Source organism: Canis lupus, chromosome 8 (assembly GCF_003254725.2).
Source record: "Canis lupus dingo isolate Sandy chromosome 8, ASM325472v2, whole genome shotgun sequence".
NCBI lineage: Eukaryota > Metazoa > Chordata > Mammalia > Carnivora > Canidae > Canis > Canis lupus.
In genome coordinates this window covers 65,222,430-65,239,729 of record NC_064250.1, presented here as the reverse complement: position 1 = coordinate 65,239,729, position 17,300 = coordinate 65,222,430, and the positions used below count along the sequence as shown (strand labels likewise).

Here is a 17,300-nt window from a genome sequence, read left to right as displayed (position 1 = left end):
TTTTAGATTATCGTATGCCTAGGTAATACTGTGATGTTAAATGTCTCTTGGAGGGTTAAGAGTTTATTTCAAATGTGGCATTTTAAGAAATAACTTTGTTGTAACTATGAGAAGTTATCTAGGATTAATCTATATTTTCTGCAGCAACTGGTTCTGAGCCTATGTATTGGTCAAGTTTCATGACCAGCAGTATGCAATTGGCAAAAGAATGTCTTAGCCAGAAATTAACAGATGAACAAGGAGAAGGATCTCAGCCTTTTGAAGGACTTGAAAAGTTTGCTGAAACCATTGAAACAGGTTTGGCATTATTGAGTATTTTCAAAAATTTTAGGGTTTGTGTGTGTGTGTGTGTGTGTGTGTAGGTGTGTGCACGCATGTGTGTGAATTAGTACTGTTATTTAATAAGCCTTGTATAAGGAAAATCCATTGGAGTGATTTTTTTTTTTTTTTAAGAAGTTACTGTTCTCCAAAACTTTGAGATTGAGGTTATTTTAAATATATCCAATTTAATTTCATGTTCTTTCATTCCTTAGTTTCTACTATTTATTTTGCCTGTGTAATGAAGGGTTTAGATTTCAGCAGAGAGTGTTAGGCCTTGCCCAGGTGTCTGTTGAGGTGTGTTGGCATGGGTGCTCAGTGTAAGACACAATGGTTTTTACCAAACTTAAGATTTTGGAATTTTGAAGGAAAAAAATACAACTTTTGTATTTTCTAAGTTCTGTGTAAGGTAGCATTTATTCCTTTCATTAGAAGTTTTTATTGAGTATATGTGCGGTGTCATGTTGACAGTTACCTGTTTGTTCTAGTACTAAGAAGAGTAACAGTCACTTTTATAGACACAGTCTTGAGAATTGAACACGTGCCAGACAATTCCAAAACTGGAACTGCGCTTGAGATTCGAATAGAAAGGTAAGATTTCTTATATCTGAGAATAAGTGGCCCTATTTCCTTTGATAAATAGTAAGATCTGACTTTCATCAGATACTTTTAGAGATTAGAAATGATGCTATTCAGTTACCATGTTGTGTGGTTTCTGGGTAAAGCACGGCTCTCCAAGATACATTTTAAGCCTATAATTGAAAACTTAAGGTACCAGTCGGGGTATAAGTATATAATACTGTGTGGAATTCAGAGCATATGATTCTCTTTTAGTAATATCAAGTAAAAATCATGAATAGATGAATACTGCTAAATTTAAGGCACTTCTGTTGGGAGTTTTTTCATATGAGTGACACCCTGTTTTGCCATGTCTCATTAACTCGAAGGGCTTCTTTGCTTTCCTGTGCTTGATTTAAGTGCTGCTTACATGAGAAAGGCTGACTGGTTTTCTTTGAGAGGATTCTATGAGAGTATCTTAAGGTCAATATGTGTGATAGTGATTTACTTAAAAAGAAACCACACTTAGTTTTCTGTGTATGCTCACTTGGAACCCTATATTATCTCCAAAACAGAGATTGATTCATATACATACTCCTGAGTGTCAATCTGAGGTAGTCACTGTTTTTTTGTTTTCATTTTTGGTGGGCCCAAAGCAAAGTTTATTTAGAGTACGGTAACATACAGATAGTACGAAGCACACAGAGTGGGAGGGGACCCAAGAGGGTTGCCCTTGAGGCAGTCAGTGTTCATCTGTGTCTTAATGTGATTTGAATGCCAACAGAAATGCATGGAATGAAGTGTGTGCACTGAGCACTAAAGACACTCTGTATAGGGATCTGTTGGGGGCTTTTACCAAATTTTAAGCAGATATGCTATGGTTTCTGTCTTTCTATCATAAAATTACCTATTAGTGAAATGGTTATTGTTAACAGATTTTTAAAATTAGGTTGCATTTCCTGAAATGGATGGTATATTAAAAAGTATGTAAAATTTCTTGTAGAACTATATTCTGTTTTTTGTTGAAACTGAAGTGTAGTCATAAAAACTCAGAGTGGTCATAAGAATTCAAGAAATGTCATTCATGTCAGACTTAATGACTTGGAGCCAAATGCTGTCTCACTTTACCAGGAGCTATTCATAAGGGAGCACAGGAGTTGTTTTCCTTGAGGCTAACTTTAGGAAGTTATTAATTTTTTTCCCCCAATAGGAGCCCCATAAAATTATCCTTCTTGAGGGTGAGGTCTCTTGGTCAAAACATTTCCTGTAGTAAAGCACAGTGATGCTGACCACATTCTAGACATTTTCTAAGGAGTGCCAATGCTTGAAAACACCTTTACTTTAAAAGTTACGTGTTTCTTTATATTTGCAAGTAGATTTTCTTAGGAGTTTATGGGATGCCTGGATGGCTCAGCGAGCTCTGCTTTCGGCTCAGGGTGTGATCCTAGAGTTCAGGGATCGAGTCCCACATCAGGTCCCTGAGGGGAGCCTGCTTCTCCTCCCTCTCCCTCTCCCTCTGCCTATGTCTCTGCCCCTCTCTCTCTCTCTGTAATGAATAAATAAAATCTTAAAAAAAAAAGTTTTATGCCAGTGCTTTTTTGTCTTGAACTTTTAGAACTGTCTACTGTGATGAAGCTGCTGACGAGTCCTCAGGAATTAATGTGCATCAGCCCACAGCCTTTGCTCACAAGTTACTTCAGCTCTCCGGAGTATCTCTCTTCTGGGAGGAGTTTTCTGCGTCAGCAAAATCTTCCCCAGTGTGTTCAACTGCGCCAGTGGTGAGAAAAACAAAAACACCAAACACTAAATGATAAATCTTTAAAATTAGGGGTATTTGGGTGGCTCAGTCAGTTGAGCATCTGACTTGATTTTGGCTTAGGTCATGATCTCAGGGTTGTGAGATCAAGCCCATTATCAGGCTCTGCACTGAGAATGGAGCCTGCTTAAGAGTCTATTTCTCCCTCTTCAAAAAACAAAACAAAGTAAATAAATAAATGTTTAAAGGAGGACTATTAAATTGTGCTAGGATATAAAATATGTGTGAGTTTCCGGCTGATCTGAAGTTAACTAAAATATTCAGTAGTGGAGACCCACATTTCAGAATTTTTAAAATACTCATCTTTATGATCAGTGCCTTTCCTACCAGTGCTGGGTATAACATTGGGTACTGTGTCTTGAGGGGAAATGGTATTATTAACAACTAACACTCTTTTATTATAAAAACAAAAGCAATGTTCATATTTACCTTACAGAATGAATGTATTATTGAAAACTTATAAATCATATCTTAAAATTTTGTAATTAAGGAACTTTTTATTAATCCTTTCTAAGAGTAGAGTCCTTTTATAAATCAGTCCTTCCATAGTTTATCTTTTACATTATTTCAGATTTTCGTTATAGAATTTTGTTTTCTTATTGTTGTAATTTGAATAGATATTGTTTTTGTTTTTTTTTTTTCATAAAATCCTTTTCCATGATTTTCCTTTATTACTACTGTGTTCCATGCTAGCTATAAGACACTGGTTTATTCATTGTCACATAATGAAATTTTTCATGTCCTATATTTTACTCTTCTTGACATTTGTATTTTGCATTTCAGTATATTTACACTAAGGTGTTTTAAAGAATTGCTTTATTCTTACTGCCTCATTGTAGGAAACTGAGCCAAAGCTGTCACCTAGCTGGAATCCCAAAATTGTTTATGAGCCACACCCACAGCTAACTAGAAATTTACCAGAGGTAGCACCCTCTGACCCAGTGCAGATTGGAGGGTTAATTGGTAGGCTGGAGTTGAGTCTCACATTGAAACAGAATGAAGTACTTCCTGGAGCTAAGGTCAGTATTTGTTTTATTTTCTATAGTTAAAAACAAAAGAAAAGTATAAGTATTCTGTAATGTGTGCAATGACCCACGGATTGACTACTGTGTGTTGTCCTGTAACTATGGCACCCTCTGTCCTGGAGTCTGTGTTCTTACTCTCTGCTGTCTCTGACCTTAGGTCTTAGGGCCTCATGTGAGGACTCTCTCTCACACTTGTGCTTAGGCTCAGGTGTTATTAGCAGTGTCTCCTGCACTCACTTTCCCCCATTCTAGCAGTTCAGAAACATTTGTGAGTTAATAAGGAATTTATTAAAGACTCTATCATAACATTCAGTTTAAAGGAGAAGAGATTTGGAAAGTAAGAAGTTGACCGTAGAAGGTGTTTAATTGTATGCATGTAAAAATGCCGCCTAGATGGGTTTTGAACGGAATGGCCGTTTTTATAGTTGTATACTATTTATGAAAAGAGATTTATCATTTTTTCATATCTCGGCTTTTTGAAGACACTGTAAAGACAACTGCACTTATTTCTCACAGAAAAGTATTGAATAGTCTGCTGGAGAATCAGGAAGCCTATATTTAGTCTGTTAAAACTGTTTGTGAAGTGTTATTTTTACACTTTGAAAACTAATTTTTTATATAATCTCTGTAAAATGTAGTTTAAATTAAGAAAATATCAGGATTTCATTTGTTTACCCACTGGGCTAACTAGCTATAGGTGTTTGAGGGACTACTCTATGCCAGGCTCTGATATAGACAAGAGTGGAATACTATCTTTGCCTTAATACAATGTATATAGTAAGGGGTATAGAAATTGCTGTGGGGACCTGGAAGAGGGAGCAGCTGAGTACAGAGGATTGAGGATCTCCAGCAATCCATCCTTGGATTGGCAGGCCTGGCTATAGTTGGAGTCAGAGGATGGTGGTGATCAGAATGCCAACCTTCCTCTTGCTGAGGACTCCCTCTCCTTTGTTTACTGCTGTCTCCTACCTCAGGCAGTATGAAATCCTTTCACCAGGTCTTAAGCCTGTTCATAGAATAACATGAAAGCCATATAAGTATGTTTAAACACTACAGGGAATCCCATGATTGGCTAATAACATCCTTCGGAACCTAACACACCCATGTCTCTGGGGAATGCATTAGCTATTTCTCTAAGAAGGAAGAACCACAGCAGTCACTTTTATAGTTCTGTTTTAAATTTTGTATGTTTGATCTTTGCACAAACCTGAACTTTTGCACATTATATGTTGATTTGTAGAAGTACCTTTTAGATGTTACTTTTGGACAGATGTGTATTAGGTGACAAATGAACATCTGGAATTCTAGCATGGCATTTTTTGCCAGCTAGTATTTGATATTCGGAGATTGTACTCTCCTTGCCTACATGGTAACATTTGTGTAGTAACTTGAGTTTGAGTACCTTTTGTTCTTATTTAAGGAAAATGAAGGCTAAATGGAAAAATAAAAGTTCTAGATACTAGCTTTGAGAAATGTAAATCACATAAATACTGTGTAGTTAAAGGTGGCATTGGTTACGGATGCTCAGGTGTCAGATCTTTAGTCTCTCTGGGGTTCATTAGATCCACAAATCTTAACTGTGGGATCAAAATGTTATGAAAGATTTGGGGAGTGGCTCCTGGGTGACTGAGTCAGTTAAGCGTTGGACTCTTGATCTTGGCCCAGGTCATGATCTCAGGGTCATGAGATTGAGCCCCGGGTCAGGCTCCACACTTGGCATGGAGTCTGCTTGAAATTCTCTCCCTCTCCACCCCTTGCATGTGTGTGCACATGTACTCTCTTTCCCTCTTAAATAAATTAATCTTTAAAAAAGATTTTTTTTTTAAGTTCTCTGAGATGGTACGTATCCCAAATGATGTGTCAGCCTGATGTTCACATGTTCAGTTTTAGCATATACTTTCAGGAATGCATCATGTAAGAAAATAGAGGAACTGTATGGACTGAATTTATAGATCTCTTGTTTAGTTACTGTGTCATATTGAATTTGAAATTCGTTATTTTAGTTATGTCCTATCTTTTCTATTTCCAGAGGAAAGTAATAGGTACTTTGTTCTTTGTATGCCAAACTTAGGATGTGCAAATAATATTCATGAACATTAGAAGTGAAATTCTTGATCATTCATCCTAATAAAGGTCAGAGATTATGTTTTCAATACAAGAAATTAAAAATCAAATTTTAAATTTGGCATTTAAGGTATGCCTGGGTGGCTCAGTGGTTGAGCATAATAGGGCTCAGGTCATAATCCCGGGGTCCTGGGTTTGAGTCCCACATCATGCTCCCTGTGGGGAGCCTGCTTCTCCCTCTGCCTGTGTCTTTGCCTCTCTGTCTTTCATGAATAGATAAATAAAATCTTAAAAAAAAAAAAATTTGGTGTGTTAATCAGAAAGAGATTTTCCCACTGTCCTCAGCCTAAACTCTTTGCTAATTCATGGTCTGGGATGGCAGCCGTCAGTAAGGAGTCCCATAAAAGAAATCTTCCATGGGCAGCTAGATAGCCATACCCTGAGAGGATGAGGACTTCCCATCTGGGTCAGCCGAGGTTAAAATCCTGGCTCTGGGTCTGTAGATGGCCTTGTGTTGTAAATCTTTGTGAGCCTGTGTCCTTGTCTATAAAACAGGAACTTTATTAGAACAAATGGAAATGTAATAAAAACATAGTGCCCCAACACTCAGAAAAAGGTGATAGTGATGATTATTACTGGAGAATGTATTATATTCTCAGATCAAGGAAGCTTCTTGGCATTATCATGTAATATTTTGTTTTTACAATCAGAAGAAATCCCCCTCCTCCCAACAGGAAGATACCATTTTCCAAATATAAATGTATTAATTCTTTTTAAATTGCAAAATAGCATAAGGATAATAGGAGTGTTAGCATTAGAACTAAGAGGAGGAGAGTGAAAAGTAAGGTAGACATACTCACCTTGTTAAAATGTGATGTAGAAAATAGAGTAATTGCTCTGTCAGAATATATACTCCATAGGAATAGATATGAGACTTGCTGGGGCTTTTATTTCTAGGAGGATAAGTGGACAACGATTTGGAAATGAGCAAGGCAGTCCACATGGCACTCATTTCGTGGGCATCTCTGCTGTGGCCTGCACTGTCCTGCCCAGCAGAGAGTAGGCTTTGTGGGACACTGGGCATGTGCAAGGGCACACTGTTGGTAGGGGAGGGCCTCACATGTTCTGCTAGGGAGTTTTATCCATGGGCAGACTTGGGAAAGCCAACTTTATTTGCTCTGGTTTGAATCCCACTTTGAGGATTATAAGTTGAGTCTTGAGATCCTGATGGGAATGTATTCTGTGCTACTATCTTCAGTGTCTTCCACTGACTGTGACACAGGGACTCCTCAAATACCTGAAATACTCAGAAAACTCAGACAAAAAGTAAGACATTGGACTTGCCAACGTGAAATTTCTCAGGAGTATTTTCCCTCTTAGAATAACAGTTTGGTGACCTTCAAGTGTTTTCATTTAGATTGAATTAGTGGAGGGAATCTTAGGTGAAGGAATCCGAGACTAATCAGTGTTCATCTCAGTACATTAAAGTATACTGGGATTTGTGGTGATGAGGTTTTAAAGAGTGTTTATCCTGAATGGCTTTTTTTTTTTTTTTTTTGAAGTTGGATATTGATGGACAGATAGACTCTATTCATCTATTCCTGTCACCAAGGCAGGTGCACTTGCTTTTGGATATGTTAGCAGCTATTGCTGGACCAGGCAAGTATGGCAATAGGCAACTCTGTTGTTATTGTTTTTAATTATTTAAAACTTTTTAGATTCTGTGATTCCTAGCTAGCTGCTTAAAGCTACTACATAGCCCTTATTAATATTAAATAGTGGTAGTTCTGCGTTAACTGTGGCACGAAGTTGCTGTTGGTATTGGACAAGTGGGTTTTGGGAGAGAGATGATTAAGTAACTCCAAATTTAATTACTGTTTTGCTTTCCTTTCTATTCTTGTAGAAAATTCTAGCAAAATAGGGTTAGCTAATAAAGATAGAAAAAACCGACCCATGCAGCAGGAAGACGAATATCGAATTCAGATGGAATTAAACCGGTATTATTTGAGAAAAGATTCCCTTTCGGTGGGTGTGTCTTCAGAGCAAAGTTTTTATGAGACAGAATCTGCTCGTACACCTTCTAGCCGTGGTAAGCAACTAAAACAATTGACACTAGATTTCTACAGTGTCCTCCTAGAGCAAAGTAAACTTAATTTGGCTGTTGCGAAATGGAGTTTAGTAATGAAAGAACAAGTTCCATGCTCTAAGAAGAACATTTCTAAGTTGATGTAACCACAGCATTACAGGGAAGCACTGGCACAAATATCTTTCTGATTATGTATCTCATGTCTTGTAAATCAGGATTTTTAAAAAAATTTTTATTCTAAGGACAATTTACAAAAATGCAGATTTACACAAGATAAATAGGATATTTATTCATTTTTGTCAAATTCTTACATGCTTGTATAATGTATGGTTAGATGCCATTAAATATAAATCTTCTGTCAATTGTATATAGTCTTTACCCAGTTTACTTTGCATTTATAGGTGTTTTAGACTGTTTAAGCACTAATACCTTAAATAATAAGAATCAAGTACAGAATGTTGAACTCAATAAATTAAAAACTAAAAAATTAAAGTCTGTAAGAAATTTTGGCCATAATAAACCTCATTTGCTTGAGGGTAAAACAACCTCCAGAAAGAAGTGAAATGTAAATAGAATTCGAAATAATATATTCAGGTTTTTTTTTTTTTTTAAAGAAAGAGTTGTATCCATACGAAACCAGAGATTACAAGATCTTTATACTATTTTAAAGTTGGATTTTAACTTCTAAATTGTCATATGACACTTAAAAATACACCATGTAGTCCTGCAAATCCTATATTTAAGGAAAAAAAAAACCAAGTTCACCAGTAGGATAGCATAACCGTTTTTGTTAACTTGTATTTGGTTGAGTTTTTACTATGCCTTTTATATCTTGGATCCTCACAGATTATCCCTTCAGAAGTAATGTAAAATGTAGGGCATCACTCTACTTCAGATAATTTGAAGGAAGTATATTAATGTATGTTAACTTACTTTAAAGATGTTGAAAAAAAAAAAGATGTGAATTATACAATTGACAAGGTTAATTCTCTCTAGAAGAAGAAGTTTTCTTCTCCATGGCTGATATGGACATGTCTCATAGTCTCTCTTCTCTTCCACCTCTGGGAGACCCTCCAAATATGGACCTTGAGTTATCATTAACTAGTACATACACAAATACTCCAGCAGGATCTCCATTAAGTGCTACTGTGGTAAAGTATTATTTAAGTTTTGTTCGATTCTTGAAAGTGGCTTCTGAAATTCTACACTTTATTCATGTGATTTAAAAAAAATTGTTTTACAGCTTCAGCCAACGTGGGGAGATTTCCTTGATCATCATAAAGAACAACCAGTAAGAGGGTCCACCTTGCCATCCAACCTAGTTCACCCACCAAATTTACAGAAGACTTGTAAGTAGTGTAAGACATTTTTTGATAGTTTCCCATTGGAATTTTAAGAAAATAAAAAATTAAAACAAATGGTTTCTAGAAAATGCCATTGTACTGCTGCTTTTCTCTCCATATTTTTTTTTGATCTGGGCCATTTAACAAAGTTTAGGAAGAAAATGTGAAGCATGGATTAACAGCTCACTGAAGTAATTTAAAATAGTTGCCGATTTGTTGTAATCTTTACATATTTAAATAATTTTAGTAAGTTTCATATTATTGCAGTTTGTCCCATTGTTTACATTTCCCTTGAAAGAGAACCTCCAGTCTCTTCTCTGCAAAATTTAATTAAAATAGACACAAGGCTTAGAGGAAAATGTGGTGAGCAGCTTTTGGTTAATCTGCTACTTTTCCAATATAGTTTCGTTAATGCAAAACTTTTGTTCATATGTTTCTTTTTGATGCTTCAAGTATCAAGGATCCTGGATGTCAGATGTAGAAAGATAACAGTTTATCTTGTCTAATATCAAATATCTTCAAACTGTTGTGTGATTCATCACCTGCTTTTTAAAACTAACGTATGAGTAAATGTCTTATAATTTTGATATAATGGATTGTTTTTAAATATCAAATTATATGCATAATTTTAACCCATGTGTTTCAGCTCTCCCATCTAGATCTATTTCAGTGGATGAATCCAGGCCTGAACTTATTTTTAGACTAGCTGTGGGAACCTTGTCCATCTCTGTGCTTCACATCGATCCTTTATCACCACCTGAAACATCACTCAACCTCAATCCATTGACACCTTTGGCGATAGCTTTCTTTACCTGCATAGAAAATATTGACCCAGCAAGATTTTCAGCAGATGATTTTAAGTCTCTCCGAGCAGTATTTGCGGAAGCTTGCAAACACGATCACCTTCGGTAAATTCTCTCATGTTTATTAATGATGCTTGAAAAAGAATCAGATGTGGACTCTTGTATCTACCTATCTCTGGTTTTCTGATTCACATTTTATTTGTAAATGAGGAAATGAACAAGGTTTTCTTGCAATGCTACAGAAATGCTTACCATTTCGAATTTAGATTAGTTGGCACGTGAAACTAGGACACTGAGATAATCAGGAGTTTTCTCTGCTCATGACAAGTTTTTTTTTTTTTTTTTTTTTTATTTATTTATTTATGATAGGCACACAGTGAGAGAGAGAGGCAGAGACACAGGCAGAGGGAGAAGCAGGCTCCATGCACCGGGAGCCTGACGTGGGATTTGATCCTGGGTCTCCAGGATCGCGCCCTGGGCCAAAGGCAGGCGCTAAACCGCTGCGCCACCCAGGGATCCCCATGACAAGTTTTTTTGACCACATCTTGCCATTTAAAATATTGACACCGTTAAAATCATAAAAATAGTTCTTACTGTCACTACTCGCTCAGCAGAGATGATAGTGGTGGGTGAGAGTGGAGTGAGCTAATGAGAGGGGCCGCGGACACAACATGAACCCTGTGACATGGTCTTTGAGGTGGGGAACGGCACCAAGGCTGATCCTAAGCATGGATGCTGTACTTTCAACTTCTGCTTTAAAAAAGTAAAGCTGTCCGGGGGCACCTGGGTGGCTCAGTCCATTAAATGTCCAACCCTTGATCTCAGTTCAGGTCTTGCTCTCACTGTTGTGAGTTCAGGCCCTGAATTAACAACAACAACAAAACTTTATTAAAAAAGTTAAGCCCTCCAAATAGCCAAAGACTTTTTCATGAGTTGAGTCCTGGTAGGTGAGGAGATAATTAAATTTGAAGGTATAATATTGTTAATAAGTAGGGACGCTTGGGTGGCTCAGTGGTTGAGCATCTGCCTTTAAGGCATGATCCTGGAGTTCTGGGGTCAAGTTTCACATCAGGCTCCCTACAGGGTGCCTGCTTCTCCTCTGCCTATGTGTCTGCCTTCTCTCTGTGTCTCTTATGGATTAAAAAAAAAAAAAAAAAAAAACTTAAAAAAATATTGTTAATAAATAAACATTGCTCATTTTAACATGAAAGTGATCTTTTGATCATATTTTATAAAGTGGTTTAGGCACATATATTAATAATTTGATAAAACAGTTTTGGCCTTTTATTTTTTGAAGTATTAAAATTAGTATACAGGGTAGTTTCTATATGTAGCTAAAGAAACTGTATAGGTTAGGATCATAGTATTTACTTTATTAAAAATTTTTTTCTTTTAAAGATTTTATTTATTTGACCCAGAGAGAGAGAAAACAAGCAGGGGGAGTGGTAGGCAGAAGTAGAGGGAGGAGAGGGTATCTGCTGAGCAAACAGCCTAATGCGGTTGGTGCTCAATCCTAGGACCCTGGGATCATGACCTGAACCAAAGGCAGATGCTTAACGGACTGAGCCACCTAGGCGTCCTGTGGACTGTAGTATTTATAATTAAACTGTAAAAACATTTTGGACAAGGTTTCAAATGTCTGCTAGTAGAAAATACAACAAAAACAGCAAAAACAGGAGGACGACTTTCACTTGGGATCCAATGATTGAAGGTTTTAAAATGTTAAGAATCTACATATATTTTACAGATTTGAAAGATTTTTGTCCACTGCAGTGTAAATTTTAAAATGTCAAGGGAGGGCAGTGTTGGGAAATAAATATATCCTGGATAATTTCTTATCAACAGAGCTGCTGTCTTATGTCAGGGAATGGGAAATTGGAAGCAGTCTTTCTGGTTAATACTCTTTGGAATATTAGTTATTACTAACAACTTGAACTTGTCAGAATAGGTGGACAGTTGTGCTTTATTAACACTTGTGTACTATTCTTTGACATTGGTTAACCTACAAGAAATGAGTACTCTTAAATGCTTCATTTTTTTGTAATAGATTTATAGGTACTGGCATCAAAGTGTCCTATGAACAAAGACAAAGATCAGCTTCCCGATATTTTAGTACTGACATGTCCATCGGGCAAATGGAACTTTTGGAGTGCCTATTTCCCACGGATTTTCATTCTGTTCCTCCTCACTACACAGAGGTAAATTATACGAGATATTTTTCCTTTAGGATTTTTCTTTAAATCGGCTTTGCAAAAATAAATAAATAAAAAAAAATCGGCTTTGCTTTTAAAGAGTTGTATTAACAGCAGTGATTTTCTTAAAAAAAAGTAGAGGAAGTCACAGAGGAAGTGTGTGTGCGCACACGCTCACATGCGTGCACACACATTTGTATTTTGTTGAAACATTTTAAAGTGGCATTCAAGGTCATTGTAAGAGTCTGGTAGAATTTTTAGAGTTGACTTGTTTTAGAGTGGCAGACAGTTTATGGAATAGATGACTTCATTTCACTGATTTTCCAAGCACTATTAATTTTAGAAGAAGTCTGTTAAATACTGAATGCCCACAGTGTGCTAAAAAGCACTGTTTAAGACAAGCAAAATGTCTTTTGTTCATTTATTAGTCTGATTTTTATTTTTTTTTCCAATTCTAAAAGTGTGTGCTAGAGAAACTTTCCAAAGTTATCAAGATAACCTATATTGCTGTTACTTTGCCCTTGTTCATTATTTTATTTTCAAAGTACTTTCTTGGGCATTAATTTACTTGAATTCTCATGTACATTCTGCAGATGAGATACTAAGTATCTCATCTCATTCTTAAGAAATTAACTTAAGATTTACATTGTTTGTAAGTGACCAAAATGAAATGTAAAATCAGCTTTCCTGGCTTTGAAAAGGTCTTTTGACTGTTAGCCCCTCTATTAATTCATGTGATGAGTTACAGTTTAATATCTTACATTTAATTTATTTTTGTCTTTGTAAGCTTTTAATGTTCCATTCCAAAGAACGAACTGATTCCCATTCACCTGTATGTCTTCAGCTTCATTATAAGCATTCTGAGAATAAAGGACCCCAGGTAAGAAGCCATATTGTGTGATTACCACCTGTAAATTTTCATTTGATACGTATTTTGTCATAGTTATACAGTTTTTGTTTAGTCATATTCCTACAGTTTTCACTTAATTTTGTAGTACTCTTAGTGATCATGTTAATGTTTTCCTTTTTTTTTTTTTTTTTTGCTTTTAAAGGGCAATCAAGCAAGACTTAGTTCTGTTCCTCAGAAGGCAGAATTACAAATTAAGTTGAATCCTGTGTTTTGTGAGCTGGATATCAGTATTGTGGACAGGTTAAATTCCTTGCTCCAACCACAAAAGCTTACCACAGTAGAGATGATGGCATCTCACATGTATACTTCATACAATAAACATATTAGTCTGGTAAGTATTCAGAATGTTACAAATACTAATCCTAATTATAGCTAACTAATGGGCTTATTGGAATCATTTCTGAGCTTAAGTGTTCTTAATAGATTATGGAGAAACTTATGTCTAGATCATAGACTAGCTGAATAAGTTTTGCTAATATATCAAGTGAAATTTTATGTGGCCATTTTGAATGATAGTTATAAAAATGGTGAAGCAACATGAAGAAAGCTCATGAAGGAGTATTAAGAGAAAAAGTGAAACATACTACTCTAAATTTTTATCACAGCTGTGTAAATAAAATTGAGGTACAGGGGCGCCTGGCTGGTTCAGTTGGTTAAGTGCATACCTTTGGCTCAGGTCATGATCCCAGGGTCCTGGGTTGGAGCCTCACATTGGGTTCCCTGCTTAGTGGGAAGTCTGCCTTTCCCTCTCCATCTGCTCCGCCCCCCCATGCTCGCTCTCTCTCTCTCTCTCTTTCTCCCTCCCTCCCTTCCTCCCTCTCCCTCTCCCTCTTTTAAACAATAAAAATCTTAAAAAGAAATTGAATATTGAAAAAGAATGGCTAGAAATACACCAGTTGGTAGCTTTGATTATGTTAAAGTGTAGAATTAGATTTCCTTTCCCTCTCTGTGTTTTCTGAATTTTATAAACTGCGATTGTAATATCTGCCCAAAATTTATTCACACATTTAGTAAACAACCTGATCTGCATATAAAATGTAGCCCAGATAATGTAAGGTACACTTTTGAAAGTGGGAACATAATTTATGGCATTGTTACCAAGCATCACATTAGGTGACTTATACTTAGTTCTGTCTGGTGCATGGTGTTTTTTTCTAAGCATTTCAAATAAGTCAGATTTGCAAGAAATCTGTTAGAAATTTTGGGCTGGAATTTGGGGGCTTTGACCCCTTCGGTTAAAAAGAAAAGGGAGATTCACTGTTTTTCTACTTACTTGTTTGTTCCTTAATTAGTGGTGGATATTTACGTTAAATCAGCATTCTTTATTTTTTGTTGCCACCAATTACTAGTTATTTCAAGTTCTCTGGGACTAGTATGCATATTTGCTATTAGCCATTGATGTACTGGGATGATGGTTTAATCTCTTCGGTTATTTTTGCTGAGGTAGGGATTAGTATTACAGAGTCCAATAGGGGAGAAAAAGAATAGTGCTAAAAATCCCAGTCTAGGGGAAGAAGGGAACTCCTAAATCCAGGAGGTTAGACGCTGATTCATAAAGTGGAGGAGTGTTAATACCTGCAGTGTTCTCTGGGCTAAAGCCTTATAAGCTTCAGCACATTTTAGGGAAAAACAAAACAAAACATAAATGACTTTTATCTGAAGGGCATGTTCTTTTGAGCAGAGGGTACATATGTGTCTTGGTTTTTAAGAGCCATTTGATGGGCTCATAACCCTTGGGAGCTCAGAGTGAGTCATTTGGTGAATATTTAGAACTTATGCTGTGCCAGGCTCTAGACTTCGTCTTGGAAATACAAAGTTAAGTCAGAGATGGACCTTGCATTTGGCATAATCTTATTTCACACCAAGTCTTTAAAGTAGCATATTGGTAGATAAATCCTTCAAATTGAATGTTGAATTGATTTTTAACTCTATTGGATTTACTGATAACCTAATGTACACGCTATTGTCTTTTAGTCTATAGTAATATGTTTATACATCTCTAGCACCTGTGTCTTCATTTTGGTTCAGTGTTTGTTTTGATTGATTTTGATTTATTTGGTTTAACTTTTGCCAGTTATTTGAAGTTTTGTCAGTAGCTGCTACTGCATTATAAAATTTCATTACACTAAATTAATATGGTAGTAGTAAATTTGAATTGTATTTTAGTACATTATACTGAATGAGGAAATAGTGATTATATATATTGTAATGTTCAATACTAATATCATTTATGTTTCTTTGATATTCTGGCATATTTTTGATTTGTGTTTTAGCACAAGGCTTTCACTGAAGTATTTCTGGATGATTCACATAATCCTGCAAATTGTCGGATATCCGTACAAGTTGCCACACCAGCTTTAAACCTTTCTGTTCGCTTCCCAATACCTGATCTTCGGTCAGATCAAGAAAGAGGACCATGGTTTAAGAAGTCACTTCAGAAGGAGATGCTTCATTTAGCATTCACAGACCTAGAATTTAAGACTGAATTTATAGGCGGATCAACCCCAGAGCAAATTAAATTGGAACTTACCTTTAGAGAACTAGTTGGTAAGATTGAATATGCCTATAAGAGCTAGACCAGAAACCACCAACTACTACTCAAGCAAACATCATGAAAAAGCATACGGCAGTCCCCAATATAGTAACATTAGACACTGTTAGAAAACAAGAGTAATGGCCTTTTTCCAGTATTGTATAGGAATATGTGATTATAATTAACTTTTAAAAAATTACTAAGCATGATTATTCACATTCTTAAAATACTTCTTTTCTACAGGGTAATATAGTACTCTAGCTTATGTTTTTAATGCCACATGACTGACTTGTATAGCTAAAAGTAACCGGAATTTTTTGAGTGCCAGTCTGTTAGGTACTGTGCTGAGCACTTCTCTTATGTTACTGGTTTCCTTTCGTTATCATGGTTATAGTAGGCTTATTATTTCCAGTTCTTTTTATCATTTATAATTTATAAGTGAGGAGTCCACAGACTTAAGAAGAGGTACCTTCTAAGACCATGTAAATGACAGAATCAGATTCAAACCTAAGTCTCACACTTGAACTGTCACTCATCAGACTAATCTCTGGTGACTTTTCTTTGTAAAACCTGTTTAACAGTTTTTCTGTATTTGCTTTTGTTATCTAACAGAATATATATTCATGTAGGGTGAACCAAGTCTGTGAGGAACTCTAGAAGATTCTGATGCTTTATTCTGTGGTTCCTAAACGACCTACCTCTGCCACCACACCTCCTCTAACCACACCTCCCCCTGTCACCATATCCTGCTCCTCCATCTCAGGAAATAGGCTGCACATTTTTTTTTCCCTTTGTTCTGAGTTTTACACATCTTCAGAGATATTTACAATGGACTTGCTGATTAGGACTTTGTGAAAGAGCCTTTAGGGGTTCTGATCTTATCTATAGTGGGGAAAAAACTATTATTCTGGAGGAAAGTCATTCTTTGTAAAATGGACTGAAAAAGCATGCATTCAATTTTTGTGAATGGAAGTAATTTTTACAGTGCTTGGTACAAAACATTTAAGAAATAGAGTTATTATCTGTGTGTTCCTAGATTAACTGCATAAACTTCTATGTAGAATAACTATTCAGTGGCAGCAAGTGGCAACTGCTCTATTTACGTTATGATGATGTACCTTATAGATTAAACTTGGTACCTAAGAATTTGAGTTTGAACAGAAAACATCATCTTTATATGCTGTCTCCCCGTATGTACCCAAGAAATAGGAACAAAGGAATAAGTGCTATAGTATTTATTACACTGTGTCCCAGATGTAGAAGATCTTTGCTTATTATGTAAGGAGGAAACTATCTTTTCTTTCAGCACTTGAGAAGAAATGTAGTTCAGTTAACCAGTCTTGTTTTATTAGGATCATTCCAGGAAGATAGAGGAGAACCATCTATTAAGTTTTTCCATGTGTCTAGTGGAGTAGATGGAGATACAGCATCATCCGATGACTTTGACTGGCCACGGTGAGTAAGCAGGTATACATGATAGATTTTAATGAGATTATCCTTGCAAAAATAAATTGCTGTGGTACTTTATTATTTTTTAAATTAATTTCGAGAGAGAACGTGTGGGTGGGAGAAGGCGCAGAGGGAGACGGGGAGAGTGAATCTTAAGCAGACTCTGAGCTGAGTGTGGAGCCCCACATGGGGCTCCATCTCAG

The 17,300-nt window shown here is 36.2% G+C and overlaps 1 protein-coding gene across 6 annotated transcripts in view; it reads left to right on the top strand.

Moving 5' to 3' along the window:
* The window catches only part of ATG2B (autophagy related 2B), a 71,571-nt gene that overhangs the window by 15,367 nt on the left and 38,904 nt on the right, over nt 1–17,300 (top strand). For 5 of the 6 annotated variants that reach the window (XM_025443808.3, XM_025443810.3, XM_025443809.3 and 2 more), the window contains exons 3-16: nt 145–297; nt 807–909; nt 2,492–2,654; nt 3,532–3,711; nt 7,344–7,440; nt 7,685–7,870; nt 8,864–9,018; nt 9,111–9,216; nt 9,857–10,118; nt 12,061–12,211; nt 12,993–13,085; nt 13,258–13,446; nt 15,389–15,662; nt 17,001–17,103. In XM_025443808.3, the coding sequence (XP_025299593.1) occupies nt 145–297; nt 807–909; nt 2,492–2,654; nt 3,532–3,711; nt 7,344–7,440; nt 7,685–7,870; nt 8,864–9,018; nt 9,111–9,216; nt 9,857–10,118; nt 12,061–12,211; nt 12,993–13,085; nt 13,258–13,446; nt 15,389–15,662; nt 17,001–17,103 (2,215 nt within the window). The remainder of the gene's footprint in view (nt 1–144; nt 298–806; nt 910–2,491; nt 2,655–3,531; nt 3,712–7,343; nt 7,441–7,684; nt 7,871–8,863; nt 9,019–9,110; nt 9,217–9,856; nt 10,119–12,060; nt 12,212–12,992; nt 13,086–13,257; nt 13,447–15,388; nt 15,663–17,000; nt 17,104–17,300) is intronic. The other variant, XM_025443806.3, reaches the window with a different exon arrangement.